Consider the following 26,621-nt stretch of genomic DNA (forward strand, 5'->3'; position numbering starts at 1 on the left):
AACATTTGGATCAAAAACACTGTTGAGACATCTGTGTATGAATCGGTGTGTGTGTGTGTGTGCGTGCGTGCGTGCGTGCGTGTGTGCGCTTGTGTGTCTGTGTTTCAGTGTTTCAGTCTGGCACCCCGACAATACGATAATCTCCAAATTATAACAAGCTGCTTTGTTTGTATTACCTGGTGTTTGTGCACTGGTGAGTGTGTGCCCCCAACATCCCAGAGAGAGTTGATAAATGAGTGTTCCTACAAACCCTTGCTGTAGTCTCCTACACCTTCATCTGCACTATTGCCAACACACAAAGAGACACACACATGCACAAAAATACACACACTGCTCTCTTCCTTGTAGCTCACATCATTGCCTGGCAGGGGTGATTTTATATTCATGCTGGCCTACTTCGCCTCACTCCCTTGGCTCCGCGCGCGCACGCACACGCACGCACGCACGCACGCACACACACACACACACACACACACACACACACACACACACACGCACACACCACACATCTGCTTTACCGAGTATAGCTAACTGTGTAGCTATTCATCATGCTGCATACTGCAGTGGCCGAAGGTTGATTATAGCCAACTTTGTAGCGTGTGTTACTTCAGTATTGCACATTAGACATCGAGCATCTCCTTGCTATGCTCATACGTCCCCTGCAGCCTGAGAAGCAGTTTCTGCAGTTGTGACAAGTCATTTAACACCACATTAGACCGGTCAGTCGATCTGCACTCTTTATCAAACCACAACATTTTAGTTTCTTCTTATTTCCATCCGTGCTCTGCACTCAGTGAACCATGTATAAGGCCTGTGTGAAATAGACTTTAACTAGTGACTTCAGATGAGAGCAACAATCCCCCAAGGATTCCGTCTCATAAATCCACTTCAGTAATGACAGAGAGCTGTAGACGAAGGAGAGGGTTAAATAAGATTTATTTTTTAAATATATATATTTTTTTAGCTTTCAGACAGGAATATGTCAAAAGACTGCACAGCTTGATAAGAAAATGCCTTGGTGATGTTGTTTACACTCCAAGGAGAACTAGTTAAACAGGGCAGACACTGACACAATATGTTCCTTTTATTGTGCTCCCTTTCTGTGGAGGTGATACTTCCTGGGTAGCACTGCAGCAGTACTGGTTTTAGCGCACACCATAGAGTTGGGTCTGTGTGCTGCTGTTCATATCAGCAAGAGAAATAAGAATGCTATTGTAATCTACTGATTCCTTTTTTTTGACAATAACATTCTCTATGAAGGCTGCATGTCAGTCAGTGGTCGACAACTGATATGACAGCATTGGTAATTTCTTTCTCTTGCATTGTCTCTTGTCAATGTAAGATACTCCATACATTTTCATCCAGTAACCATTTGTCCAGTGTCTGCTGGTTGGCACGTGCCTCCACTAGGCTTTGCTCTCTATCTCTATCATTATTTCTATTTATAGTTATGTATTTCTATAATAGTTAAATGAATACAAATTTAAAAAAAAAAATTTAAGCTGAGAGAATCATTGCCAACTAGCAAGCTGACTCCCCCCCCCCGTCTAATACAGACATCAAAACAATAACTGGTTCTGTTCTGGTATTGATATTCAATGGGTGTGTTTCTAGTTTAATGTTTGAACATGACGAAGCCACAGTGGGGGTGTCTGTGAGGCTGTACTTGAGCACAGCGGTGCATGAAGCTAAATGCTAATAAAACCAGGCTAACACGCTCGCAGTGACAATTGTAACACTGATGTTCATCAGTTTTAACGTTGACCACATTCGCTATCTTATTCAGATTAGTTTGTTAACATTAATTAGCACTAAACACAAAGTACAGCTGAGGCTGATAGGAAAATCATTAGATTAGTATTTGAGTAGAAATTGAATTTCTGATTAAGGGATTCCCAAAGTCATTCTAATTTATCCTTGGGTGGTGGTGGTGGTGGTGGTGTGGGGAGGGGTGGAGGGGATTGAATGTCTGTACCAAATTTATTTCTGTACCATCCATTACAATCCGTTTCATCCATACAATCCGTTCACATGTTGACTTTTCACTCCAAACCACAAGCTCATGGCGGCGCTAAAGGAAAAATAAGGGTATCACCAATGTCAGACATGGTGTTGGAACCTTAATGTATAAAATATTTTCCCAATACATCCAGTAGACGTTCAGATGTAAACCCTGCTGATGAGGCTGGGGCACAGCGTTCAAAAACTCAACTGGCAGTCAAACACTGACATCCCCTTTGGCCAATAATGAATAATACTGGTATAGGCTGGTTAATGCCATTCTTCAAAGGTTGTAGGTGATTATGAGCAAGATGTCACAAAGCAGGTAATCAGATAATAGACCTCTTCCATCCCTTGAAGTTTATTCTCTGGTCACAGTGGCACAACCGAGTTTGATATCCTGCTGCACCGTGCCGGGGTCGAGCCTCACCCCCCCCTGCGAGCTCTTTCACACTCGGAAACCCTGACAGAGAGGTAGACAAGGAGGTTTTGAAGCCGATAGCTGGCAGCGGTGGTGACTCACTGTGCTGCCCTCCGTCCTCCTCTCCACCTCACCCACCCACCCAGCCTCCTCCTCCACGACACCGCTCCCCTCCCTTCCTTGACCCTCACCCTGCCCCCGAGCCACATTCCGGCAATTAGGTTGGAATACACCATGTGGATGCAGAGAAGCACACTCATAACCAAGCTAATGTATGGATCCAGGAGAGTCTGAGGCCGTTTGTTCATGGGAATTACAGTTCCTCCATCACCATCAACTCCATGAGTGTTTTGGCTTTGCTGTTATGGATCATGCACACATCGTCTTTGTGTACATTTCTTAACTTCAGATATTACGGTGCTGCTTAACTCAGGGACTGGATTTACACAAGGATGTTTACCTCCAAAGCTGATGTATATGATTTATGACCTGCTTGTATTTGATATTCAGAACTGACTCACTCATCTTCCTCCCCAAACTCCAGAGGGATTTCATTATTCGACTGCATGTTTTTTTTTTTTTTTTTTTCATTTAATCTTAATCTTTCAATCATTTTGATATCATGTATTTTATTTTATTTTCCAAGTGTCTGGCCTTCTCGAGGAAGAGTGTGAGCTCTCCGTGCACGCTGGTAACGCACTGTGATATTTGAGAATGGATTTTGTGTTGTTATGACCTTTTGATAGGAAATTGTTTCTTGTGAGTGAATTTGACATTTGACATCATCATCTGGGGAGCCTAAATTTCTTTTTTGCGGATCTATGTGGATAGCATGTGTGTTTGTGTGTGTGTGTGTGTGTTATTGTATAATCTTATTTAAATGCAGTTAAGAGTGGAGCTGCAGTTGAATATGGGCCACTGATAGTCAAATATATGGCAACTGCGCTGAGACATTTAACTCACCAGCTATGTAAGCTAATAAAAATATCTATATGTCTAGTAATCAGTCAGCTGTATTCCAATCCGTCTTCTCCCTCATGCATAAAACATGTTGTTGCAGACGTAAAGCATTTAAAACTTCTCATGATTCAGAGTTTCAGTTGCAGCTGTTTAAATCTGAAAGTTAACTTGAAGTCTTACTTAGCCTACTCATATCCATTACTTATCCATTAGAGTCCATGAAAATGTCCTGCAGGATGATGGCACTGTTTGTAAATTATTCCATCGAAATGGAATCTGTGACATACAGTATTAATGTACTAAACCTCCTACAGGCATGCAAATAAGGCACACTTGCCAGTGGAAGACAGAAGGAGCTGCTGTGAAAAATGGGATTTATGTAAAAAATTTAGCCAAAACACGGAAGAGACGCGAACCGTCGTTGATCACCACGGATGCAAACTTCAAATGGTTTCCTTTCAAGGTTTAACTTCCAAAGCGCGAGCCTCCGACGAGCGCCGCGCTGTTACTGCTGCGTCTGCTGTACTTCAAACAACACCAGCTTCAAACAGCACGTCCTCACCACTGTCCAGCGTGGAGGACAAGTCTGAAGTGAAGTTGATGCAGTGACAAGCCCGCAGCACAAAAACACCTCGACAGGGAGCCAGTTTGACGTTGGTGCCGATTCGTTGCGCCAAAACTCTTCATGAAAAACAGTTTATTTCAAGCGTTGAAAAATGATAAACAATATGTATAGAGCTGGCTTTGGCGTCAGCGTCGCAGGTTCCTGCGTTTCCTCCGCTCACAATCACATTCTGCGCTTGTCTGACTTGACAAGTGTGTAAAGTACGTGTGCGCGCTTGCGTGTGGTCTTTTTGCACAATAACATAAAGTACAACATCCAGTCGGCCCCGTTTGGCGCGCGCATTTGTGTGTGTCATTCCCAACCCCGTCTTATGATGATGGATTACTGAGACTCACCGGAGCTGCTTGCTGCCTCTCTTATCCTCCATCAACTGTGGCTCAGCGGAACAGTTCTCTCCATTGTTTTCGGCGGATAGGGAACGCGCACACGGAAGCGTGCGCGTGCGTGCGTGTGTGCGTGCGTGCGCGTCGACACACGTGCATGCACACATCTTATCTGCTGCAGCGCATACGCTCCAACCAAACAAACAGATTAGTGATTCTGAATTGCCACCGGCTTGGCCTGAGTCAGGTCTGCAGGGCTTATCTGGCAACCTTTGACCTTAACGTCAGCTACTCCACGCCTGCCTCATCTCACAGACACACACCCTCACATGCATTCATGACTACGAAACAATGAGGAAAACGCACTTACACCCGTGACACACTTTATACGATACAGTTTTGTTGCTCTGATCCATTGTTCCTCATGGCGGCACAGTCAGGAGGAGGCGTTCACAGTGACTTGTAACTCCCTTGTCTCTTTTTTCATCTCTGATGAGCCCAGCGAGGTGTAAGCAACATGCCGGATGCCCTGTAGGACTTCACTTCCTCTCAGTTGCTTTGAGTCAAATCAGGAGACAAGGCGCTGAAGACCTTGTTAAAGTACAGAATTTAAGCCTTGAGTCCTTCCTTTCACGGCTCCCGTGACATGACACACAAGGATGCCCTTGTTACTTCCTGAAAAGAGTAAACCTCAGTTACTTCTAGTACTAGACACAATCTGGTTTTTTTTCCCCGAGCAGAAGAGGGCAAAAATCTGAAAGACAGCACCTTAACACTCGCCGTCTTTCTGCTCTCTGTGGCATGTCTCATTTGTTTCACGCTGTCCTTCTGTCAGCGAGCTCTCAATCACCACCTCTCTTTGATGCCACTTCTCTCCCTGCCTCTTAGTCTTTCTCTTTCTTCTTTTTTTTTTTTCCACTGTCAGAGCCTTCCCACTTTAGATGTTTTCTCTCTCTCTCTCCTCTCCTCGAGACCTTTTCATCCCCTGGTGAGAGAAGGACCTATTTTAACGATAGACACATAAATCATAACGGTTTCTGTTCTGGTAAGGTCCAGGCTTTTCCCTGATGGAGGGCAGGTGTTCCCTCGCTCTGGTAGATTTTCGATTTTCTCTAAATGTGTTGCGTTTTTGAGGAGGATATGTCTGTGCTCATCCAATGATTCGTGTATTTGGCTTCAACTGCTGAATTAAGATCATTGAAGCATTCTTTTATTTTGTTAATAACCTCCATAGCGAGCGGTGATTCTGGAGTATTTTTTGCACTGTACTCCATAAATTATGAAGCTAACAGTGTTGTCAAAATAGTAAAAAGGTATTCCTTTGATTATTTGTTAAACTTTCTGCACATTCTAGTCTTGATGTCTGATCAGCTGCGGTGGCTATGAAGGCTAATGATTCCTTGATTTGATGATATTGGTGCTTTTTTTCTTCTTAGTGCTACTTATTCCTAACTGTTGTCAAGGACACAGCTAACAAAGTAGATAAACTGAAAAAAAAAAAAAAATCAACTACAATACAGTAGCTTTGATTGTGTTGTATAAAGATAGATGTAAATTTATTCATGAGAAAGTACTGTGGATTATTATTTTAGCTGAGAGGCATGAATCTATGCAGTCTTCAACACTGTCATTCTCAAGCACATCATTTAAGTCAAATTTTTAAATAAATGTTTTTTTTGCAGGGTATATGCATAAGATTTAAATTGAAACATTCCCGTTTCAATTTCACTCCCGTTTATCCATGGTAAAAAAAAAAAATGACGCAAAATGGCTTTTAATAGCAGAATTTCCAAATTCAGATCACATTTTCATGAACACGATATCTGCCGGAATTCCTTGAGAGAATTTCTATCAAATTTGGCACAAAAGTTCACTTGGACTGAAGCTTTGACTGATTCGATTTCAAAACACGTTCATGTCCTAACTCAAGAATGCGTGCGGTAATTATGGCAAAATATCCCCTAAATGTCCAGTAAGACAAATTTATGAAGTGACGACATTGTATATTCAAAAGGCCAAAGGTCAACTTCACTGTCATGATAATGTCCTTTAAAAAACAGTTTTCTGGCCATTATTCAACACCATGACTCAGGAACAGAAGGGGAGATTGTGACCATATTTTACCTTTGAAACTGTGCTGATTGTATCGATCTTCTGTGGTGTTAGGTTGAAGATGAGTGTGAAGCATCCACAGTCTAGAGTTTGTAGTGTCTTTGCAGGAACATCTATATTTATAGTATTGTGTACTGTCATGGCTGCGACTTTGTTTTCGATCAGAATCAGCTTTACTGGCCAAAGTCCTTCAAAGTCTTCACTGCATAGTAAATGAACCTGGACAGGGATGGCTATAAACTGCAACTTGACCGTGAGGAAGTAATTCTAGTTTTATATATCCCACAGATTTTAAACTATAATGGTAATTTACTTTCAAGAATTCTTGACACTTCTTAACTGCTGTGTTTTCAGCTAAATAAAAATCACCATAAAATACAGATTTCGAAGCAGATGGTCTGACGCTGTTGATCTGTTGTCTGGTAATTGTGAAATCTTTGTGAATCTCTAAACAATGCTTGTGACATTGTGTGTGAGAAAGAGTATAATGTGGTGCTCTGTAAGACAAAAATGAAAAAAAAAAAGAAGTTTTTTGTTTGTTACCCAATAGCATGTGACAAGGCTTATTGCTAGATCCGTTACTAAGCCTCTTTGGCCAATCAGGTGGCAGACATTTTAAACTGCAGTTGGATGAAGTCAGCTTTGTGATCACTTGGCTGCAATCCTCAATCCCTTCAGTGTGTATGTACATGCATGTGTTTCTGACCTGAATTTTTTTTTTTTTTCTGAGAATATCAGCCATGAGCAGCAAGGCTCAGTTTTGCTGCTGCAGCGCCCACTAACAGTGGGGCTCTCACAACTAAGAATTTCACGCCAGTTATATTTTGCTGTCACAGACTTTTTAGTCCTTGAACATGTCGACGGTTTTAATGTGGGAATTAGTACAGTTGCAGCTTCAGCTGTTTGTCAATGAATTTTGCAGGTGGAGGATTTCCGCTGTGGCTTCTCACCGTCAGTGTATCTGTCAGCAGGGAGAGAGAGGGAGCTGTCCGTTGTGCTGAAAAGAGTCTGCTGTGTTTGTCTGTCCTCTCCCTTTGTGTCATTTCTCTCTGCTCTCCCAAGCAAACATTCACACCATTACTGTTCCTGCACATTTCCTTGCTGCCCCCTTTTGTGACGTCTGACCTTACTTATTTGCGGTCTCCCTTTCCCGTCCTTATCGCTTCCTTTTTACTGTTCCCTTCTTCTTCTCTATTCTTTTTAAAGCTCCCCTTTCTTCCACTCCAGTAAATAGACTTTTTAAAAATTATGTTTTTTTTTTTTTTTCCAAGCTACTCATATGCTAATGAAATAGCACCTCATTATTATTGGATTATTTTGGGAAGACTCACTGCATCCCTGCAGCTCTCTTACTCTATCTCCCCTCTTTTTCTCTTTTTGTGTTTGCTCTTGCTGTCATTCATGTGAATCGCTGTTTGGAGCATGTATGAATGTGTTGGTGACGAACTGAGTGAGAATGTATGTGCGAATGACTAAGACCTACAAGAGTTTTCGCAATGAATTCTTCAAAAGGCTTTTGCCCTTTGAATGCTTAGAGGGTGTGTGTGTGTGTGTGTGTGTGTGTGTGTGTGTGTGTGTGTGTGTGTTTTGGCTGACTTTGTCAAGTGAGTGTTGGTGCGCTCTTATCTGTATGTGTGTACAGTATGCTTTAAGCTTGCACTTGACAAGGTTTGAGTCAGATGTTGGAGGCGGGAAAAGGCACACTGAACTGGTCTGAACTGGAGACTTTCTGGAGGCTTTCATAGAGACAGATCTCAGCAGGTATTACTGTCTTATCTCGCCTTCTCTCACTCCTCTTTTATCCCGCTCTCCCTCTTTGGTTTCTGGCAGCGTTAATAGAAAATGACAAGCCAATGCATGGGAACGCTCAATAGCTTAGCTTTTCTTTGATGTATGTACAGACACACATTCATGGTTATTTTTGTGGAAACTGTGCCCAGGGTACAGCTCTTGGCACTGAGAACACAAATGTTGGTATTTTGAATCTAATGGAACTGCAGAGCGTTCGCGTATTTGCTAAATTGGAGGTACCGGTGGCTTGATTGGGATTTGTCACCTTTCCCACACATTGCCCCTTGACAGGATCACGCTAGCTGATTGAAAACAAGCCTTCTTTGCCCATGGGCCACAATGTTTATGCATGTATGACTTTTCCCGTGTGCCAAATTAAACCCTGAAATGATACAAGGACTGAAAAGCTCATTTTTATTCATTGCATTGTAGCTCAAAGTTAATGTATGCATTAATTTAAAGCACAAATATTCATGCCACCTATAGATTGGAGTTTCTTTGGCGGCATGATTGCTTGTACTTATTTTCAGACCACATTTGGCCACAAGATAAGTAGCAAACAGACAAATCATTTGGAAAAAAACAAAATGTTACAAACTCTGATCCAAGAGCACAGCAGATAAGCACTTTAAACCAAACCTTTAGCCCAGCTTACTTTCTCCCGTTTTCTCTGTAATGGTGCCGTGATTGGATGGCTTATGTGTGAGAGAGCAGTGAGAGGGATGAGAACAGTGTTGATATCAAAGAGGGAAGCGTGGTTGTTACATAGAGCTGCTGCATGTGGCTGAAGTATCAGGCTGGTAATGAACTGCTGTCTGCACTCTCCTGCTGGGAAAATGCAATGTGTGAATAAAAAATGCAATGTGCATGTTGTGCGGCTTGTTCCAGTTTCATTCGGCTCTTTGACCGTCTTGGGGGTGTGTTTTTTTGCCGTCTGATTGTGTCTTATAAAAGTCGAGTGTACCCACCGGCGACGTGTGAAAGGAGGTGCTATACAGGCCCATTATTATCAGTCCAATCATTGAGAGTGGTTGGTTGAACATCTGTCAGTTTTCTAGGATCTATGATAGCTTCTTCTCACACATATAATACAACCTAGGCCTATGGTGATACACATGGCCTAAAAAGTATTGGAGTTATTTCTTCATCTTCAGGGATTGTTTTTTCATTTTTCCACAAATAAAACCCTAAAGCTTAATTGTATACGTCGGCATTTAGAAAATGAAACCGAGATTGCTGTTCATGCTCGCAACTCTGTTGAGGGCGGCACAGTGGCACAGTGGTTAGCATTGTCACCTCACAGCAAAAAGGTTCCGGGTTCGAATCCGGTCCTGGGCATTTCTGTGCGGAGTTTGCATGTTCTCCCTGTGCTTGCGTGGGTTCTCTCCGGCTTCCTCCCAACACCCAAAAAACATGCACCTTAGGTTAGATGGCGCTGCGCTAGTGTCTGCCTGTTGCAGCAGCTCCCCCCCGAGATGCTGCTGTAGCAAAAAAATTTAATAAAGTACAATAAAATATAAAAAAAATAGATAGACTTATAGCTAAAAAGTATGGCGTATATAAAGTGTCGTCTAGATCAGAGGAGTCCAAATTTTACTGATGAAGAGCCAAAAAACAAATCTGGATGGAGGGCCACGGGCCAAAAATGTATCATTATTATGTGACATTACATTTCATTAAGATATAATATATTTTACACAGAATTTACATGTTACAAATAAATCTACTCTTTGATCTACTTAATGGTAATTGTATTATTTTGCCAAAAATACTGTCAAGAACATAAAGCATCCATATGCTTCTTTTTGGGAGAAGTAGTAAAAGCTTGTCAAATGCTGTTCCGTGCCAAAACAAAGAAAGTGTGGGCCAAACTTCGCCCCCACGCCCCAAATTGGGCGGCTTTATTTAGATATACTGCACATGAACAATACCAGTCAGTGTAGTCATGGCAGTTCCTGAAAACGGCTCACTTCTTGTTTGATTTTGCTAACTTCAAACACTTTCATGTCCCTGAAGACACTGAACCGAATCATCCCTGTTTTGTAGTGCATCTCACAGACTCAAGACGTGTGTCTGTGTCAGTTAATGTTACTTTAGTGACTCAAAATAGCTGCTTATAGGTCACGGAGTGGTCTGCCTGCTTTGAGCTTGCCTAAACCACCTTTATATCCATCCCCTAGTGTGGATTTATGTAACTGTTAGTGTATTTTTGCAGTGTCTGATGTGTGTGTTGAAGCTGTGCTCCTCTGCATCCTCCCTGATCCTCTGCTGTGATTCCTGCAGTGTACTTCGCTTCTCCCTCCTGCTTTCTCCCTAAAGTCTAAAGTAAAAGCCCTAAACTTCATGCATAACAGCTCTTAGATATTCCATCCACTCACCGCTGATAATGTTTATTTTGCTGAGTCGTACTTCCATGTGAGTGTGCTGACTGTGAGATTGTGACGTTGTTGCTCCGAATAGCGTTCGGTGAGTGGGGGCTGTGTCTCATCCCATCTGCCATCTGTGCAGACACTGGTACAAAGGTCCATGGGAAATGCAGTCCGGGGGAGGGGGGGTGGCTATCGCCTCCTCCCTCTGTGTCTGGAGCTACAGTCATGTCAACCTGTCATTGTTGATCACAATCACAGGAGAGACAGAGACACATCCTTTGTACTTTTATCATCAACTCCTCATCTCTAACTTTTTCTATCCTCTTCCCTGCTGTTCTCCCACTTCCTATTACACTAATATTCACAAATGTTTTCCAGAGTCACAAACCAAGCACCCGGACTAATAAAATATTCTTAATACCTATCTATTTATCTAATGAACATTTTGGGGATTTAGCTCTTAAGTTTTTTAATCATAGAGAAGAGACATTGCTTGTTTTGTCAGACCAAAATCAAAACAAAGAAAAGAAAACTGCTCGCACACGAAATTGTAAAGCTGTAAAAGTGAAATATTTATATTCCCTGTTTGCCCGATCAACTCTCCAAAACATGACTAACATCACCAGAAGACAAAGAACAGCAGTATCTATCAACAGTGTATGTGATTATTCAGTTGATTAATCCATGAATCAACTGTTTCAGTCTTGTGGTGACTCCCACTGGAGCAGGCTTTGTTTTTTTATATTGCTCCAAATATTGTTGTGGTCAGCCTAAAGCTATTAAAAAACAAGATGAACAGAAGCTTATCCTATGAATATGAATCTGTGCTGGTGATAATATTAACTGCTGCTCTTATCAAGGCAGTTGGCCAAAAATTGGGTCATGCAGAAAACAGAATATGGATTATTGAGTGTTTAGTGGCCAGTTTTGCCCTTGTGTAATCCATATCTTTGCAGAGATTTGCTATGGTCATCATTGGAGCACTAAACCCTCCACTGCACATTGTGAGGCTGCGGGCAATAAAATCGCTCTGGCGTCCTGATAAGAAAGCACAATAACATTCGGCTGCCGTCTCTCCCTCATTTTCCTTTTCGCTCCGTCTCTCCTGCTCGGTCTCACAAACACACCCTCTCTCGTCACTGTTTTCTCTCCTGTACTGTCTGCTTCCTCTTTCCCCTTTGCAGTTCACACCGTTCATTCTCTTGTTTGTTTTACTCTCTTTCATCCACCTCTCTTGTTCCTCTTTTTTTTTTTTTTTTTCCGTCACTCTCCTTCAATTTTGCTCTCCTGCGCTCGGTTGAGCCCTCTTGGCGAAGCGTTAAGTGTATAATCTGTGATCTCATGTCTAGATGGGCCTCTCGTCTCCTCTCACACGGCACACAAAGGGGCTGAATGGCCGCGACTCACTCAGGGGACACAAATGAGTAATGAGCCACAACGATCACATGCACCCCCCCACCCCCCACCCCCCTCACCCCACACGCACCCCACACGCACACACACACCAAACAAACACATCCACATGCCCGCGCCTCTCCAGCGCACTCCCAGGGGCTTTGAAGTTGCATATTGATGATGCCAGTTCCAAAGGCTCAATTGAATGTGCAGAATCAGATGAGGTAGCTATTGACCGTCCTCTCGCTTCTCTGACCTGTCATCTCTGACGGCCATAATGAGCAACAGGTGCCTCTTTCCCTGATAGTCATTGAATATTCAATAGTAAGTCAGCAATCGGCCAGCATAATCGTTTGTTTGATGTGCCATCACAGCACTGAATAAAGGGCCGCGGTGGGTCTGTGACAGATTGTTTTTGGTTAAATAAATATCATTGTGGTTAATTAATTAATTTGGAACCAGCTGATTTTACACACTAAAATTACAGTAATTAATACTGTTGAATATTAATTAAAAGGCTATGTAAACAAAACAAAAAAACTAAAACATTAATAAATAGGTGCTCATGAATTGTAGAAAATGAATGAATAAAAAAAAAAAATAAAAAAAAAAAATTTGAAAAAGATTTTAGCCCCTGGTATATTTTCCGTCAGGAGATGTTTTAGGGTTATTTTAAGACATTTGTGTTGTGAAAATTTGATTTAAGATGTCTGAGTTCCATTTACCTGCTTCTGTTTTAGGGTCCTTGTACAGCGTTAGTGCTGACTCATTGTCATGGCTTACTGGGGCACTTCAATTGAACAGAAATTGTGAACGTAATATCAGGGATTTTTGTTCTGTCAGATCAACTTGAAGAGACCTGTAGACCGACATCAGACAGCATTTTCATTAAATATATTATGATTTATTCTGACCTTGTCTGAGGTGGCTTGGGGTTGACTCACTGGATTACACAAAATCTGAAATGGACAACTTTTAAAATCCATCAAGTGTTTTAAGGTTTTAACATTTTATGTAACTTAACATGGTTTTATAAACCTGGTAAACACCGCCTAACAAAATAAACTGTTTGCATTTCTGTATTTCATAGCATGGACAGGACTGAAGCAACTAAACACTCATCTCTATAGCTATACAGAGCAACAAGGCTTTCCTCCTCAGAAACATTACAGCATCAAAACATTTAAGAGTAGGAGGTTGGGCAAAGAAAGTGTCTGAAACCGAAGACAGGGATTTGCATTTAGTCACCTATGAACAGTCAGCATTGGTTTCTCTTAACCGTAACCGTCTTTCCCTAAAATGATGGAGTTTTAGACGGCTGAAACCAGCTAAACCTTAAAGTTCCTCTCTATCACTGATCAGACCTCTAAAATCTCAAATCTATTAATCAAAGTGGCATTTTGTTTGACATAAACAAAAGTCCCCTAATGTCTTAGATGCAGCACAAGAGCTCATAGAGACCAAAAACAGTAAACATTGAACTTACAATTGGGAAGCTGGCCAGAAACACAACTCCAAAAAGATGTCATCAGGATAAAAAAAAAAAGAAAAAAAGATTGGCTTTTTTCATGGCAGACATCTTGTTTTGTCATCGTAAAAAAAGTTCAGATTTGACTTATAACATTAATAATGGCTTCATTCTATTCATGTGACCCTGTACGAACTGACAGGGTGGCAGTTAGCCAGCATGAATAGTACCAGGACCCGGGTCATAATTCATTTTATTACTTACACCTGTACTTTCGCTCCTGTGACATGCTGTCACTGGAAAAAGGCAGATTGCCTTTGGAGCAGCTCAGGACTGTTTCTGAGCAGCGTTGCTGCTGAGGAAGGGTCAGACAGACACAGGGAGTGTTTGTTTTACCAGCCTCTTATGAGAGCTGGTTTTGGCTGGTTGGGGAGCCTGCTCATATAAGCTCTTTGTGGCGTGAAGACGGTCCTGGCACTCGCCCTCCCACCCTCCTCAAACTCCCACCTCCCTGACACAGTCTGAGCCATGCCAAGCTAAGTGCCAGCTTCCTTCAGGGTCTGAATGAGCAGCACCGCCAAGCTGGTCAAGACAGAATTAGAAACAGGGGAACAGGCAAAGAAGGTAGCGCATATGTGTCCAGTTGCAGGACTGATATTTTATTTGAAAAATGATCTGTTATAATAACCACAATCATAGAGTGAGAAAGAACGGTGTCTGGCAGACAAACTTCTTTCAAGCTCATAAATACGCCACAATATGAGCTTAGTCATCAGTGATAAACCCAGTGGGAGATATTCTAACATTTTAGACTGATTCTGAATTTGTTTCAAGGTTAAACATTATATTTTATATTTATTAGGTGTATAACATTCAGACTCTTATTGGCATGCACCAGTCCAGACCTCTGAGGTTTACCTGTCAAATTTAAAAAAAAAACTGGAACATCGATTGTGGGAAATGGGTTTTCACTTCTATAGCAACTGGTTGACAACAGGCTGTTTGACTCAGTTGCTGGTTTCCATGCTGTTTTGTATGTGTGTGTGAATGGAACATACAGACATGGTTGGGTGTGCTTAGGGAGCAATCATTGTCATAATGCTGCCAAAACAAATGTCTTGAGACCAGTTGCCAAGAAGACAGTGAGGTCAGCGTTCGCATCGCCTCGGAGGAGAGACGGGGTGGCACTGCCAAGCCCCTTTATCCCGAGGCATGTGGCATAATGTGTGTCCCTGTGTATGTTTACGTGTCCTTTAACCACCAGGGTATGTGTCGGGGTAGTAAAGGCCTCTTGTGCGTGCTCATTGATGTGATTACCCGTCCCTTTGTGAGAGCTTTCCCATTAGGGTGGGAAGTGACATTGTGGAAACGCTGCAGAGTCTGGTGAAAACCGAGATTGAAGGTTACGAGTGTTTATGCAAAAGACCCATGTTTCCTCATAAAACTAATTAGTAATCTTTTGTCAGTGTGCACGATGGCGATGGTGATGGTGCTTGAGTGCGCTCAAGTGTGCTCAGGCTGTTTGTGATCAACCTCATTGCTAGTTAGGCAGCATGTTTATTTATACATCAATTAAAAGCTCCATTCAAGGATTTAATGGGCCCAGGAAGCTATCATTTTTTATTGAGGCACCATGAAATAGAGAGTATATATTTGATGTTTTCATATTGAAGAATAGTTTTTCCCACACCGTTTCTTTTTTCATTGTCTTTCTGTCTGACCGTCCTTCCCTTTTCCCCCTGACGTTCTACGTCCAAGCAGCTCTTGGCAGTGTCGCCCAGGTTTTAATCGCCTTTCCCGATGTTGCTTCTGGTGGATGAGTGATAATAATTATCGATGCGCCTCCTTCTTTTTCTCCCTCTGCATTTTCTTGCGCTCCTTTTTTTTTCCACTTCATTGTTTGTCACAAGACTCAATTTGTTGCAGTCGTTTGCATCACCCTTCTCATTTTGCTGTGATGTTCCTAAGTGTAAGCAGAGAGATTATGCTTGTGCCGTTCATGTGTAGGTATGCCCTGGGGGTGTGTGCGCGTCTGTATTCAAGTCGTTGCGTATCTACGAGCAAGTTTCCATCTGTGATGTCTCCCCTTTAAGCTTCTGTTGCATGTAGAGCATCCTCAGACTGACAGGTGGTATAGATGTGGTAGGACACTGTGGTCCCCAGCGACCTCTATAATTGGGAACCTCTGTGGAGAGGGGAAAATTCGATGTGGGATGAATTAATTCTTCGTCCTTTTATTCCATACCTCGTTCAGGAGTCCTCTCTAATCTGTGCTAATGCGTTCACCGAGTACACTGGATCAATTCACTTCACTGATAGAGACGGAGGGAGACAGAGGGACGGGATGAGAGAACGAAATGAGAGGCCGTTGGTCTGACTGAAGAGAGGGGAGGGATGAGAAGCAGGGAGACAAACATGGAGATTGTACACTTAGATAGGTAGTGTGTTGATGACAGAGGGCTACCTTTTAAAACCTGATCAATCCCAAGGTGACATCAGTGAAACATAAAGCAAGAAAAAAAAACCACAATTTATAAGACCTACAGCTTCATCATAAAGCTCTGTTGATGGCGCAGCATTTAATGAATGTGTGTGTTGCTAATGACTGCAGCAGCTGATGTTCTATCTTATTTCATTATTTTATATGACAGTGAGACTGCAGACAAATAAGTCATATGTGTCAAGTTTTTTCACAAGTCACACTGACTTAGGTATAATTTTTTGTATATTTATGTTTTTCCACTCTTTTTTTGTTGCATCACATGCAACACGTGTCCCCACGAATTGAGCCATGGAGGGAGGATCTGGTTTTGAGCCATGTGCTATTCAGCCACTGAGCTGCTCCCACTAACTTTTTTGTCAATCTGCGAACTGAAAAAACGTCCAATCTGATAGCTCAGTGGTTCGGACGCATACCTCATACCTCATTTCTGGGTGGCTGGACCTTTGCTGCGTGCCATTCCCCTTCTCTCTCCTCACATTTCCTGTCTATATCCACTGTGACTATCTGATAAAGGGAATAATGCTCCCCAGAAATGCTTCTAGAAATAGAATGAATAGAACCACACTTTGTTGCTGAACAGGATAATGAAAAAAATACTGAAACTCATTGTAACAGTAGCACAAGTGGGAAGGAGTGATGAAGCCAGATGAACTGACTCAGAAATTTCTCATGAACAACAATATGTAGCTAAAGGCCGTCACAAACTCATACGGTGTATTGAATATAGCAAGGGTGTTTTTGAATTCAACTTTTCATTTGGAGAATGTGTCTTTCTCCCTTCAAAATTTCCAGTGGGGAATGCTTTTTTTTTTTTTTCTAATCCTAATTACACACACATGATTTTGTACAAGGCCGGCGTGATCATCTCATTAAGATAAAAGTTAGCTGAAAGTGCAAAGACAATAACTTTAAATTAATTCTCTGCCCCGCTCTGAATAAGTTATTCTTCTTAATGCACGTGCAGAATGAATTATTGGAAATAAATGCTGTTCTCTCCTTCGTCATAACGCAGAGAGCAGGGGTCTGCTCTTTGCTTTTCATCTCACTGTGAAACATACTTCATTTATCTGTTTATTTCACTTTGTCTGACTGTGCAAAGACCGCAGCTCCAGTAGTCATAATGTTTATCCCATTCGGGGTCTTGCTAGCTTCTCATAATCTACTACATGTTTCTGTTCCATCTGATTTAATAACCTCAATGGCGCTCGCTTAGCTTGCTGGTCGCCATGGTTACCATTTCCTGGATAGTGTAGTGTGGTGGGGATGAACTGTGTGGGTATTCTTGCGTTCATGTGGCGCATGAGTGAATGTACAAGTGTGTGTGTGTGAGGTGCAGTCATATGAAGGCAGGACTCTCACAAGTAATTATAGTGGATCAGCCGTTAAGAGCCAGAACATTAGCACTCAATTTTAAAAGTATGGTGTACTCTGGCTAATACCATCAGAGAGGACGGGGGACTGAAATGTGTATTAATCAGTGTCTCTGTGAGATCTGTCTATGTTGTTGCGTGGTGTCGCGTGTGTGAGAAAGTAGAGGGGGGCCATTTTTATGCCTGCTGTATTATGAGTGTGATTGTAGTTCACAGAGGAGAGTGCTACTCTCCTCACATTACAGAGAGAGCAGAGTAGGATATGGTGTGTGTGTGTGTGTGTGTGTGTGTGTGTGTGTGTGTGCGTGTGCGTGTGCGTGTGCGTGTGTCTGTGTACGTCCAGATAAAGCACGTTTATTTGTCGAAGCATCTGTGGCCCCGGGCAGAAGAAATGCTTTCCTAACCACAATCAGCATCCATCAGAAGCCAGACTTACCTCTCCTGCAGACAAAAGGTTAAATGCTTCACTAAATCATTCGCTCTTCTTGTTCTCTTTCTCTCGACCCTGCCCCCCCCCCCCTTTTCCTCCCCCTACAATACTTCCTCCATCCACCTTTCTTTACACTGTCTCACCGCCTTCTTCTTGCCTCTCAAACCATGTTCCTCCTCCCCTCACCTCTCATCATCCTCCTCCTCCTCCTCCTCTTCCTCCTTCTCCCTCACCCTCCTCCAGCTGGTCGGCGGCGAGTTTGACCTGGAGATGAACTTCATCATCCAGGAGGCGGAGAGCATTGGCTGCATGGTGGAGCTGCTGTCCCACTGCGAGGTGACGTGCCAGGCTGAGATCTGGAGCATGTTCACCGCCATACTCCGCAAGAGCGTGCGCAACCTGCAGACCAGCACCGAGGTCGGCCTCATCCAGCAGGTGTTGCTCAAGATGAGCACAGTGGACGACATGATCGCAGGTGAGACATGGAGACGGCGATGTTATTGAAAACACAGAATGCTCAACAATCAAAAAAAACAAAAAGAGGCGTTACATGTTGCTATATTTTTCCAATATCACTACACCGTATATTAGGATATGGTCAATGTCTTCAAAAACACAGGTTAAATGATTCATTTCTAATTTTTAACATCAATTAAAAAAAAAAAATCCTCAACAATTTTGGTAGTTTTAGTTTGGAATCATTAATTTGGATAAACTCTGAAAGGATGACAATGTAATCATCACAACACAATTTCTCTGTAACTTCATTTATAATGATAGCATTACTGCCCAGCTGTAAGACAAACACACACACACACATTGACAGATAGCTTTGTTCATCCTACTTTTAATAAGATGCCAGTTAAGAACACCTATATTATGATTTTGTGCAGTATTTTGATAAATTCTTGAATCAAAATCATAGCTTTGGTGACAGTTTTCTTACCCATTCAAGTATAAAATTCATCCTTAGTGGGGAGAGACTCGCAGAGCAAATTGTATGCTCACACTGTCTAAAATCATCAATTTATACAAATGAATTTGTACAAACACGTTGTGAAGGTCAGTTGTTTAATCTAGCTTTTCCCGCTTATCTTTAAGATACTTGGCCGAGGTGGTGATTTCACACTACGGAAAGGGATTTTCCCTCAAGTGCCTTTCACAATCAGACGGAGCAGAAACTCCTGTACGCAGAAGTGGGTTGTATGTGTCGGAAAGAGTAAAGACGTATCTTAAGACTGCATCCTACTGACGCTGAAAACCTTTTTTTTTTTTTTTGGGGGGGGGGGGGGGGGGGGGGGGGGTTAAAGAAGCAGTGGTTGAAGATATGCTTAACTCACCCCAGATTTTTTTCTTTCCTCGCTAAGAAAATTGTACATGTGTGTTTGCCCTGCAGCCAGACATCCATAACAGCAAATGCAGAGTAACAACCTCAGTGTGTGCGTGTGTTTGTGCTTCCATTTGTACAAAGGGCTCGATTTCAAAACAGCACATACACAGTCATCTCTTTACATGATCATATTCACCTTGACTTCCCTTTAATGATGCCTTGGAGTGCGTGTCCTCCCCTCCCCCTCTGTGTCCTCTCTGTCCTACCTACCGCTGCAGGATAATGCGTTTTATAACTTGTTTGACTTATTACTGCTCACCACAGCAGAGTATGCGCCGCTTGAATCAATTTAATGCCGATTCTCACAGACTCCCCTCCTGATTCTGACTCTTTTCTAAAACTATTTAAAATGACCTACATGGATTGATCGCACCAAAAACAGAGCTTAGGGGTTTTGAATCTAGGACATTGTGTAGTGCGTTTCCCTCTCATACCAAGCACCTCAGTGAGCTATAGCCTTCTCCTTTTATTCCCTGTCGCTGGGCTCTGGCTAATGAAATATTGTGGGAAGAGTCTATTCATATCTAGCAGGCCTAATGGGAAAGAAGAGCCTTTCCAAGCAGATTGCCTCACTCTGAGAGGGCTGTGCTGCTTCTCTGCCATATCCACACTGATCTGTTGTGGTTGTGCAAAGTGAAAGTCAATGAAGCAGGAAGGTTGTTTTGACAAAACAAATGCCTCAGTGTGGTATTTAATTATATGTGTAAAAATTCAGAGGGTATTACAGTATGTGTAAAGCCTTGTTTTTGTAATGTCATAGCATGTAGTCAATAAACAAGAGCTCCTGCAGAGTCTTAGTGAAGTTGATAGCTTGTTACACGGAGTGACAATTACCCATTATGATGTAAACAAATTAAAGTAATACTTCCACATTATGACAGATACACTTATTTTCTTTCTTGCTGAGACTTAGATGAAAAGATTGCTACCATTCAATATGTTAAATCCAAAGCCTGCAGTTGATTAGCTTAGTTTAGCATAGAGACCAAAAGCAGAGGGAAACTGTTAGTGGCTTTACCAAGAAATATCTTTGGGACATTACATTACGTGTTTTTTTACAAGGTACTATTACAAATATTTATAAAACATTTGAACAGAGCCAGGTTTGTTGGCCCCTCTGCTTCCAGTTAAGGGTGCTCTGACCAGGATTTTTGAGGCAGATCACCGATCACAGGGTCTATTTGAAACATTTTATTCATTGTGTAGCATTATTTTTTTTTTTTATTCAACTATTCTTGACAACACTGTGCATTATGTATGAAAATGTAGAGATAATAAAGTATAATTAATTGAAAAATGTTTATTCATAGAGCGGCACAGCGGTGCAGTGGATAGCATTGTCGGGAAAAGGTTCTGAGTTTGGGAGTTTGTATGTTCTCCTTCTGCCTGTGTGGGTTCTCTCCGGGTACTCCGGCTTCCTCCCACCACCCAAAAAACATGATTTTACAAATTGCCCTCGGGTGTGAATGAGAGATTTGTTTCCGTCTGTTTCTGCGTTGGCCCTGTGATAGACTGGCGACCTGTCCACGGTGTACCCTGCCTTCGGCCAAAGTGAGCTGAGATAGGCTACAGCCCCTGCACGTGACCCTGTTCAGGTATAGAAGAGGTATCTGTATAGATAATGGATAGGTGGATGTTTAGTCATTGACAGGCAACATGTGGAACAGGTTATTCAGAAGGAGAGAAAGAGGGCGGTATTTAGTATTATGGTAGATCTGTATTATTTATATATTATTCATACCTCTCAAAACTTTCTTCTTAAGCATCACTGAATTTTTATTTATGAATACAAACATCTCTACCTTTTTGGCAGACAGTTTGTTCCTCTTCTCACCAACAATATTCCCCGCTGTGCTGAAAAGTCTCTCGCTATCTACACTTGCATGCGCAAGTGTGTGACCGGGAAAGCAGCTTTCATTGTCCTGCTAGAAAACACGCAGCTGGCATGACAACTGGATCCGATAGGTAGAGGTTCATCGGCTGCTGATGTTGGTGCCACTATGTTCTCCATCTTCATTCGAACAATTCAGCATACAGAGCATACAAGGAGCAGCTTGTGGTACTTTCTATGTAGCGCAGAGCTGCTTGCTCCTAAACATGCGTCACCGTTCTGCTGCTGCGGCCCAGCGGCCAGGATGTCAAAAAGCAGCCAACGTACTGTATGTGGGGGTTGAGTGCGTCAGGGAAACATCTCTTTATCCTTCTTTATTATTAAGAAGAATTATACACATTTTCAGACACCTGGATGTAATGGCAGATTGGTGAAGACAGTGAAGCCATTTTAGCTGCGCGCAGAGAGTTTGAGGTCATCAAACGTTTTACAGCTAGTATCAGCCAATAACGATGGTTGGCCGGTTGATCGGAGCACCCTTACCTCTATTCCTTCAACAGCGCTTAGCTTACAGCCACACTAAGCTAATCGCATGCTGGTGTAGCTTCATATTTATTAAACAATATTTTAATCAACTGTCAGCAAAAAAACACTTATTTCCCATTTTGTCAAGGGACTTTGTTTCCCTGACACACTGGAAAACATATTTTCTCCCGTGGAATGTAGAAATAAAATTACAATTTCATATGCAGCTTTGAACATAAAATGGTTAAGCGCAAGGTTCCCAGCATAGTATATGCTTTTTTGAGTACCGTGAAGTTTATGTACGGTGTATAACAATCAATCAGCATTCATTAAAAGGCTTCATGTGAACTTTCTCAGTTTGGCCTCATATTACCTGATGTATTAAGAGCAATATATACTAATCCTGCTTGAGATTCAAGGTTGTGTTTGTATGTATGTGTGTGTGTGTACGTGTGTTGTACTGTGGATGGAGCACACTTGAATTCTGACTGCACTGAATAATAAATTGCTCAACACTCACAGTAGACAAACTGTCTCTGTCTTATGACCTCACTATATTTCATCAGAGAAATGTCAGTAGAGGGCCTTCCAAATGCTGACTCACCATCACACTCAGGAGAGCACGCGCACACACTTGTTTTCTGCTGTCTTATACTCACTTTCTGCCGCTGTCTGTGTTTTCTCAGACCTCCTGGTGGACATGCTGGGAGTCATGGCCAGTTACAGCATCACAGTCAAGGAGCTGAAGCTGCTCTTCAGCATGCTGAGGGGAGACAATGGCATTTGGGTGAGTTGGTGGTGATTTAAAAAAAAAAGAAAAAATCTGTGATGGAACTGATGAAAGTTTCAAACTTTGTGTGTATTTTTGGTGTTAAGAGCCCAGTATTATTGTTACTTAAAAGACATGTACATTTAATGGCGCTTTGCAGGTAATGGGTAATAAAATATTGACATTGCAACAAACAAGTTTTTATATATTGTTTTATGTCATAAATGTATGTTTATTTTGTAGTGTTAGCATGTCTGACATCACTGACTTGATATGAACAACTCAATGAAAAGTCAGTAGTGCTGCACTTTATTGAAAGTTCATAAACCCAAATGGCCAAAGGAGCTTCAAACCAAACCCCACTGTCTGGCAACTGGCTAGCATTTACATGAGAAAATTATTAAATCATCAAGTCTGTTTTGACAGGAACAGGAATTCATTATGTGATTCAGTTACCATTTAAATTTTCTCTGCAAACACACTGCCATATTTTACTGTTAAAAGAAACATTTTTCTGTAGATTAACTCTGGAAAAATGCCTTAATTGATTATAATTGTGTCATTACAACTGTGTATATCCAAAGAGACTCAGGATTTTATATTGACTATTTGCTGCTAAAACAACGAGATATTTCACTGTTTCTAATACACCGGTATGCAACAATTAATAATAGCAGAAGCCTAATTTATTTGACACTAGATTAATTATACAGCATGAGTTTGTTTGTGTGTCATTAATCTGGTTGTCACTTAATGGGATGATTGTACTAATAGAGCAGAATAAAAGAGGATGGCTGTGTAGCTGCGTGTGCGTATCTATATTGGGATTGATTTGTGAGTATATGTCGAGACGGGCAATTTAGCTCACATTCAGTGTTTTTCTCTCTTTTAATTGCCTTTATTAACGCAACAAAGGATTGATTGTGTTACTTTGGTTAGAGTAATAGAAGCACGATGAAAGGAAAAAAAAACAGTGCCAGCTTAATCAGGCGTGAAGGTGAAACAGTCAGCACAGTTCAGTATACTCACACTCTCTACACACATAGTAGTTTTCTATTACAAACCACAGATCAGCTGCACTGGACTAAATGCTTTGCTCAAGGGCTAATTTTTTTTCTTCTTCCCTTCTGTTAGACTGTTCCATCACCATAACTCCTCATCTCGCACTTTCTCTACTCTTGCAAAGCCAGCCAAACAACCCTGTGTTATCGTGGATTATTGGTTGTGGTGGTTGCCAGTTGGTGAATGTTTGAAATGCTTTTCTCCCACTGAAACACCAACAGAAACAGAAAATACACACAGTTTTGTCTAAATGTACCCAAATTATCCAATAAAATAGGTTTCTGCAGTTGCTGAGTAATGCTTAGTATTAGAACTACAATGCCAGTGGCTGTTAATAAGATTAATTCTGAAGCTGAGAGTTGGGAGTGCTTAGCTTACGTCACTTCTTGGTGGTGTTATCTTAACTGCTACCTGTAGTTTGGTAATTTGGCCCAGCAACTCGTCGCTTGGTTGAGTTTACTGAAAGTGAGTGTTTTTAAAACTAAACTGTGGAGATTAAGGCTGGTTTTATGAGGCTAAGCCTTTTCCTCTGACATCTCAACTCACTGTGGGATGCACAGTATGTGTGGTGACTTGGTGTACACTAGCTAATTCAATATACCCTTGTCCTGACTCGTCAATCATCCCTCTACTCAGGCTCCAGGACAGCCGCCATCAACAACCTCTGGTCACTGACCAGTGGTCCACAGCAAGACCTTCATCCATACCTTCAGCGCTCTCTCAGTACCTGTCCAATAACTATCGCCAACCCATCCACCTTGCCCCTATTTCCCTGTCTTTTCCAATTTCTCCACCCCCAGCAGCCCTCTCCAGAGACAGATCGATTAAGGGTTGCCATGGTATTGATGAGGTTTTGTCGGGGGAGGGCGGAGGTGATTGAAGAGTTATTGATCCGGTGGGGTTGTGCTTGAGATGTGATGTTACACCATGTTTTTTCAGCAGAGTCTCTCCCCTTTGCCTCTGATAGGAACTGATAGGCATCTGTCACATAACAATGACACTCACTTCTCTCCTCTCCTCTCCTCTCCTCTCCTCTCCTCTCCTCTCCTCTCCTCCTCTATAGCCAAGGCACGCTATCAAGCTCTTGTCAGTGTTGAACCAGATGCCTCAGAGACATGGTCCTGATACCTTCTTCAACTTTCCAGGACGCAGTGCAGCGGTGAGACTAACCAGTATACACGCGCACACACACACACACACACACACACACACACACACACACACACACACACACACAGTCACATATATCTATACACCTAGGCCTCATTAATAAAAAGATTAGTCAAATGTATTCGTTGTGCACCAAAATTGCTAAAGAGTCCTTCATGCCATTCTTGTTTACAGTTAGTCAGCGCTTCTTAATTAGCACTTTACTCCAGCAGCGCATGGAGTTGAATAGTGAAAAGAAAGTAATGACTGAGTGACATATTGATTACTATAAACATTGCGTCCTCCCCCAGGCTATAGCATTGCCACCGATTGCCAAATGGCCGTACCAGAACGGATTCACTATCAACACTTGGTTCAGACAGGACCCACTCAACAACATCAATGTGGATAAGGACAAACCGTACCTGTATTGGTAAGTGGAACATAATTCCTCTGGACTATTACACAACACAAATAAAGTCTTTGTAATTTCATGCAGGGACTGAAAAACCTATTTAAGTACTTTTTCTGAACTGAAATGAAAAATCCACTCTTCACACTTCAGCTCTGTCAGAGTATTTCTGTTAATGTTTCATTTCTTTGCCCATTTTGTTAACCTGATGATATTTTTGCGAGCTCGGTTACAGCTTAATTGAAGAAAATGAATCAAAAACATCAATGGCATCCATCAGGTTTTTGTGTCAGTCCTTCAGTATTACGGAGGAAGGTTTTCTCTGTAGACTCTCCATGTTCTGTTTTTCTGCAAAAATGACTGCTTAAAATGTAGATTCTCTGTTGACAGTAGTCCTTAACTCAGCACAGCTTTGAGTAATTACATTTTTTGTGTCAAAAACGCAATTTGACTTTGTTCCTGTTCCTGCCATCACAATTGATCCAAGCAAAGAAAAGCACAGCGATGAATAAAGCAAGTTCTGGTCTGTTCATCTCTGAATGTCAAAAGGTAGTGTGGTTTAAGAAAGAAGAAATTAACTCGAGTGAACACAGATGACGCAGTTTGAAGGAGAGAGTGCTGCACTTAATCACAGCATGAGAAAGCACTCAATGGACCGCAGACTTTTTCTCAGGGTCTAATATTCTGCCACAATTCAACGTTGTATGCTTATGAGCAGGTAACCAAAGTTTCACAAAGACTTAGAGACTTAGTTTCCAAGAATAAGAGATTTGTTTATATTAGCAGCATTGATTTTAGGCACTGTTCATCTAAAAAAAATGTAAAGCTAATACCAGTTACCCAAAGATGTCTGTTGGCCACAGACAGAAATGATCCCATAGTAATAATACTTCCTCCTTAATCCTGAACAGATGAAATATTAAAATTTTCAACATGTAAGATTTGAGTCCCCCCTTATAATGCCACTGTGTGTGTTAATGGGTGATAGTGAGTTACTGTAGCATCCAGGCAGCATAAGTCCGGTGAAACACCAAAATCTGTAACCTGTCAGATTCTGTGGTCTGCCCTGATATTCTTATCATCAGCCTTATATATCAGTCTTATATAGTTAGTTACTGTTACTGTTAGTAGCTGTTGCTACTTATGCTACTTTGACTCACTACCGCCAGTTGAGGTGCGCGGAGGTATTGGGCGCCAGGACGGGCCGAGGCTGCAGTAGCTGGTTATCATGCTAACTTCAGTACATCTGTGCAAAACGTTACATAGACATCTTAGACATAAGGTCAACACTGTTTTTTTCTTCACACTCTCCGGATATTTTCTTCTTAATTTTTTAATATTTTCCACAAAAAAATCTTATATATTCACCTTTAAAACTTTAGGCAACTTCTTTCTGAACAAAAAAATTCAGGATTATTTTTGGTCAGAATTTGACAAGAGTTTCTCCACTGAAGGACTCAGGATGATAAACATTTAACTTATCAGACTGAATGGCATGGACAGGAAGTTAATAGATAAATAATAAATTAGAACATACTTTTACATGTCAAGGTACTCCATTATGAGTGTGCTGTTGGGTGGATTCCTCCGCTCGTTGTGCAGCTCTGGACCTTGCTGGCCTCACCGTTAGTGTTGTCAGTGCAAGCCGTTAGCCACTACGAAGCTTCATTAGCTTTGACCTTTTATTTAATCGAACTCCTTTACTCCGCTGCTTT

At 41.8% G+C, this 26,621-nt stretch overlaps 1 protein-coding gene across 21 annotated transcripts in view; it reads left to right on the plus strand.

Moving 5' to 3' along the window:
- The window catches only part of nbeaa (neurobeachin a), a 90,957-nt gene that overhangs the window by 8,946 nt on the left and 55,390 nt on the right, over positions 1–26,621 (plus strand). For all 21 annotated transcript variants that reach the window (XM_069146266.1, XM_069146250.1, XM_069146256.1 and 18 more), the window contains exons 2-5: positions 18,012–18,243; positions 22,201–22,301; positions 24,409–24,504; positions 24,806–24,927. In XM_069146266.1, the coding sequence (XP_069002367.1) occupies positions 18,012–18,243; positions 22,201–22,301; positions 24,409–24,504; positions 24,806–24,927 (551 nt within the window). The remainder of the gene's footprint in view (positions 1–18,011; positions 18,244–22,200; positions 22,302–24,408; positions 24,505–24,805; positions 24,928–26,621) is intronic.

The sequence above is a fragment of the Embiotoca jacksoni genome, unplaced genomic scaffold (assembly GCF_022577435.1).
Source record: "Embiotoca jacksoni isolate LCO1_2020_lvr unplaced genomic scaffold, fEmbJac1.0.p SCAF_13, whole genome shotgun sequence".
Lineage (NCBI taxonomy): Eukaryota > Metazoa > Chordata > Actinopteri > Embiotocidae > Embiotoca > Embiotoca jacksoni.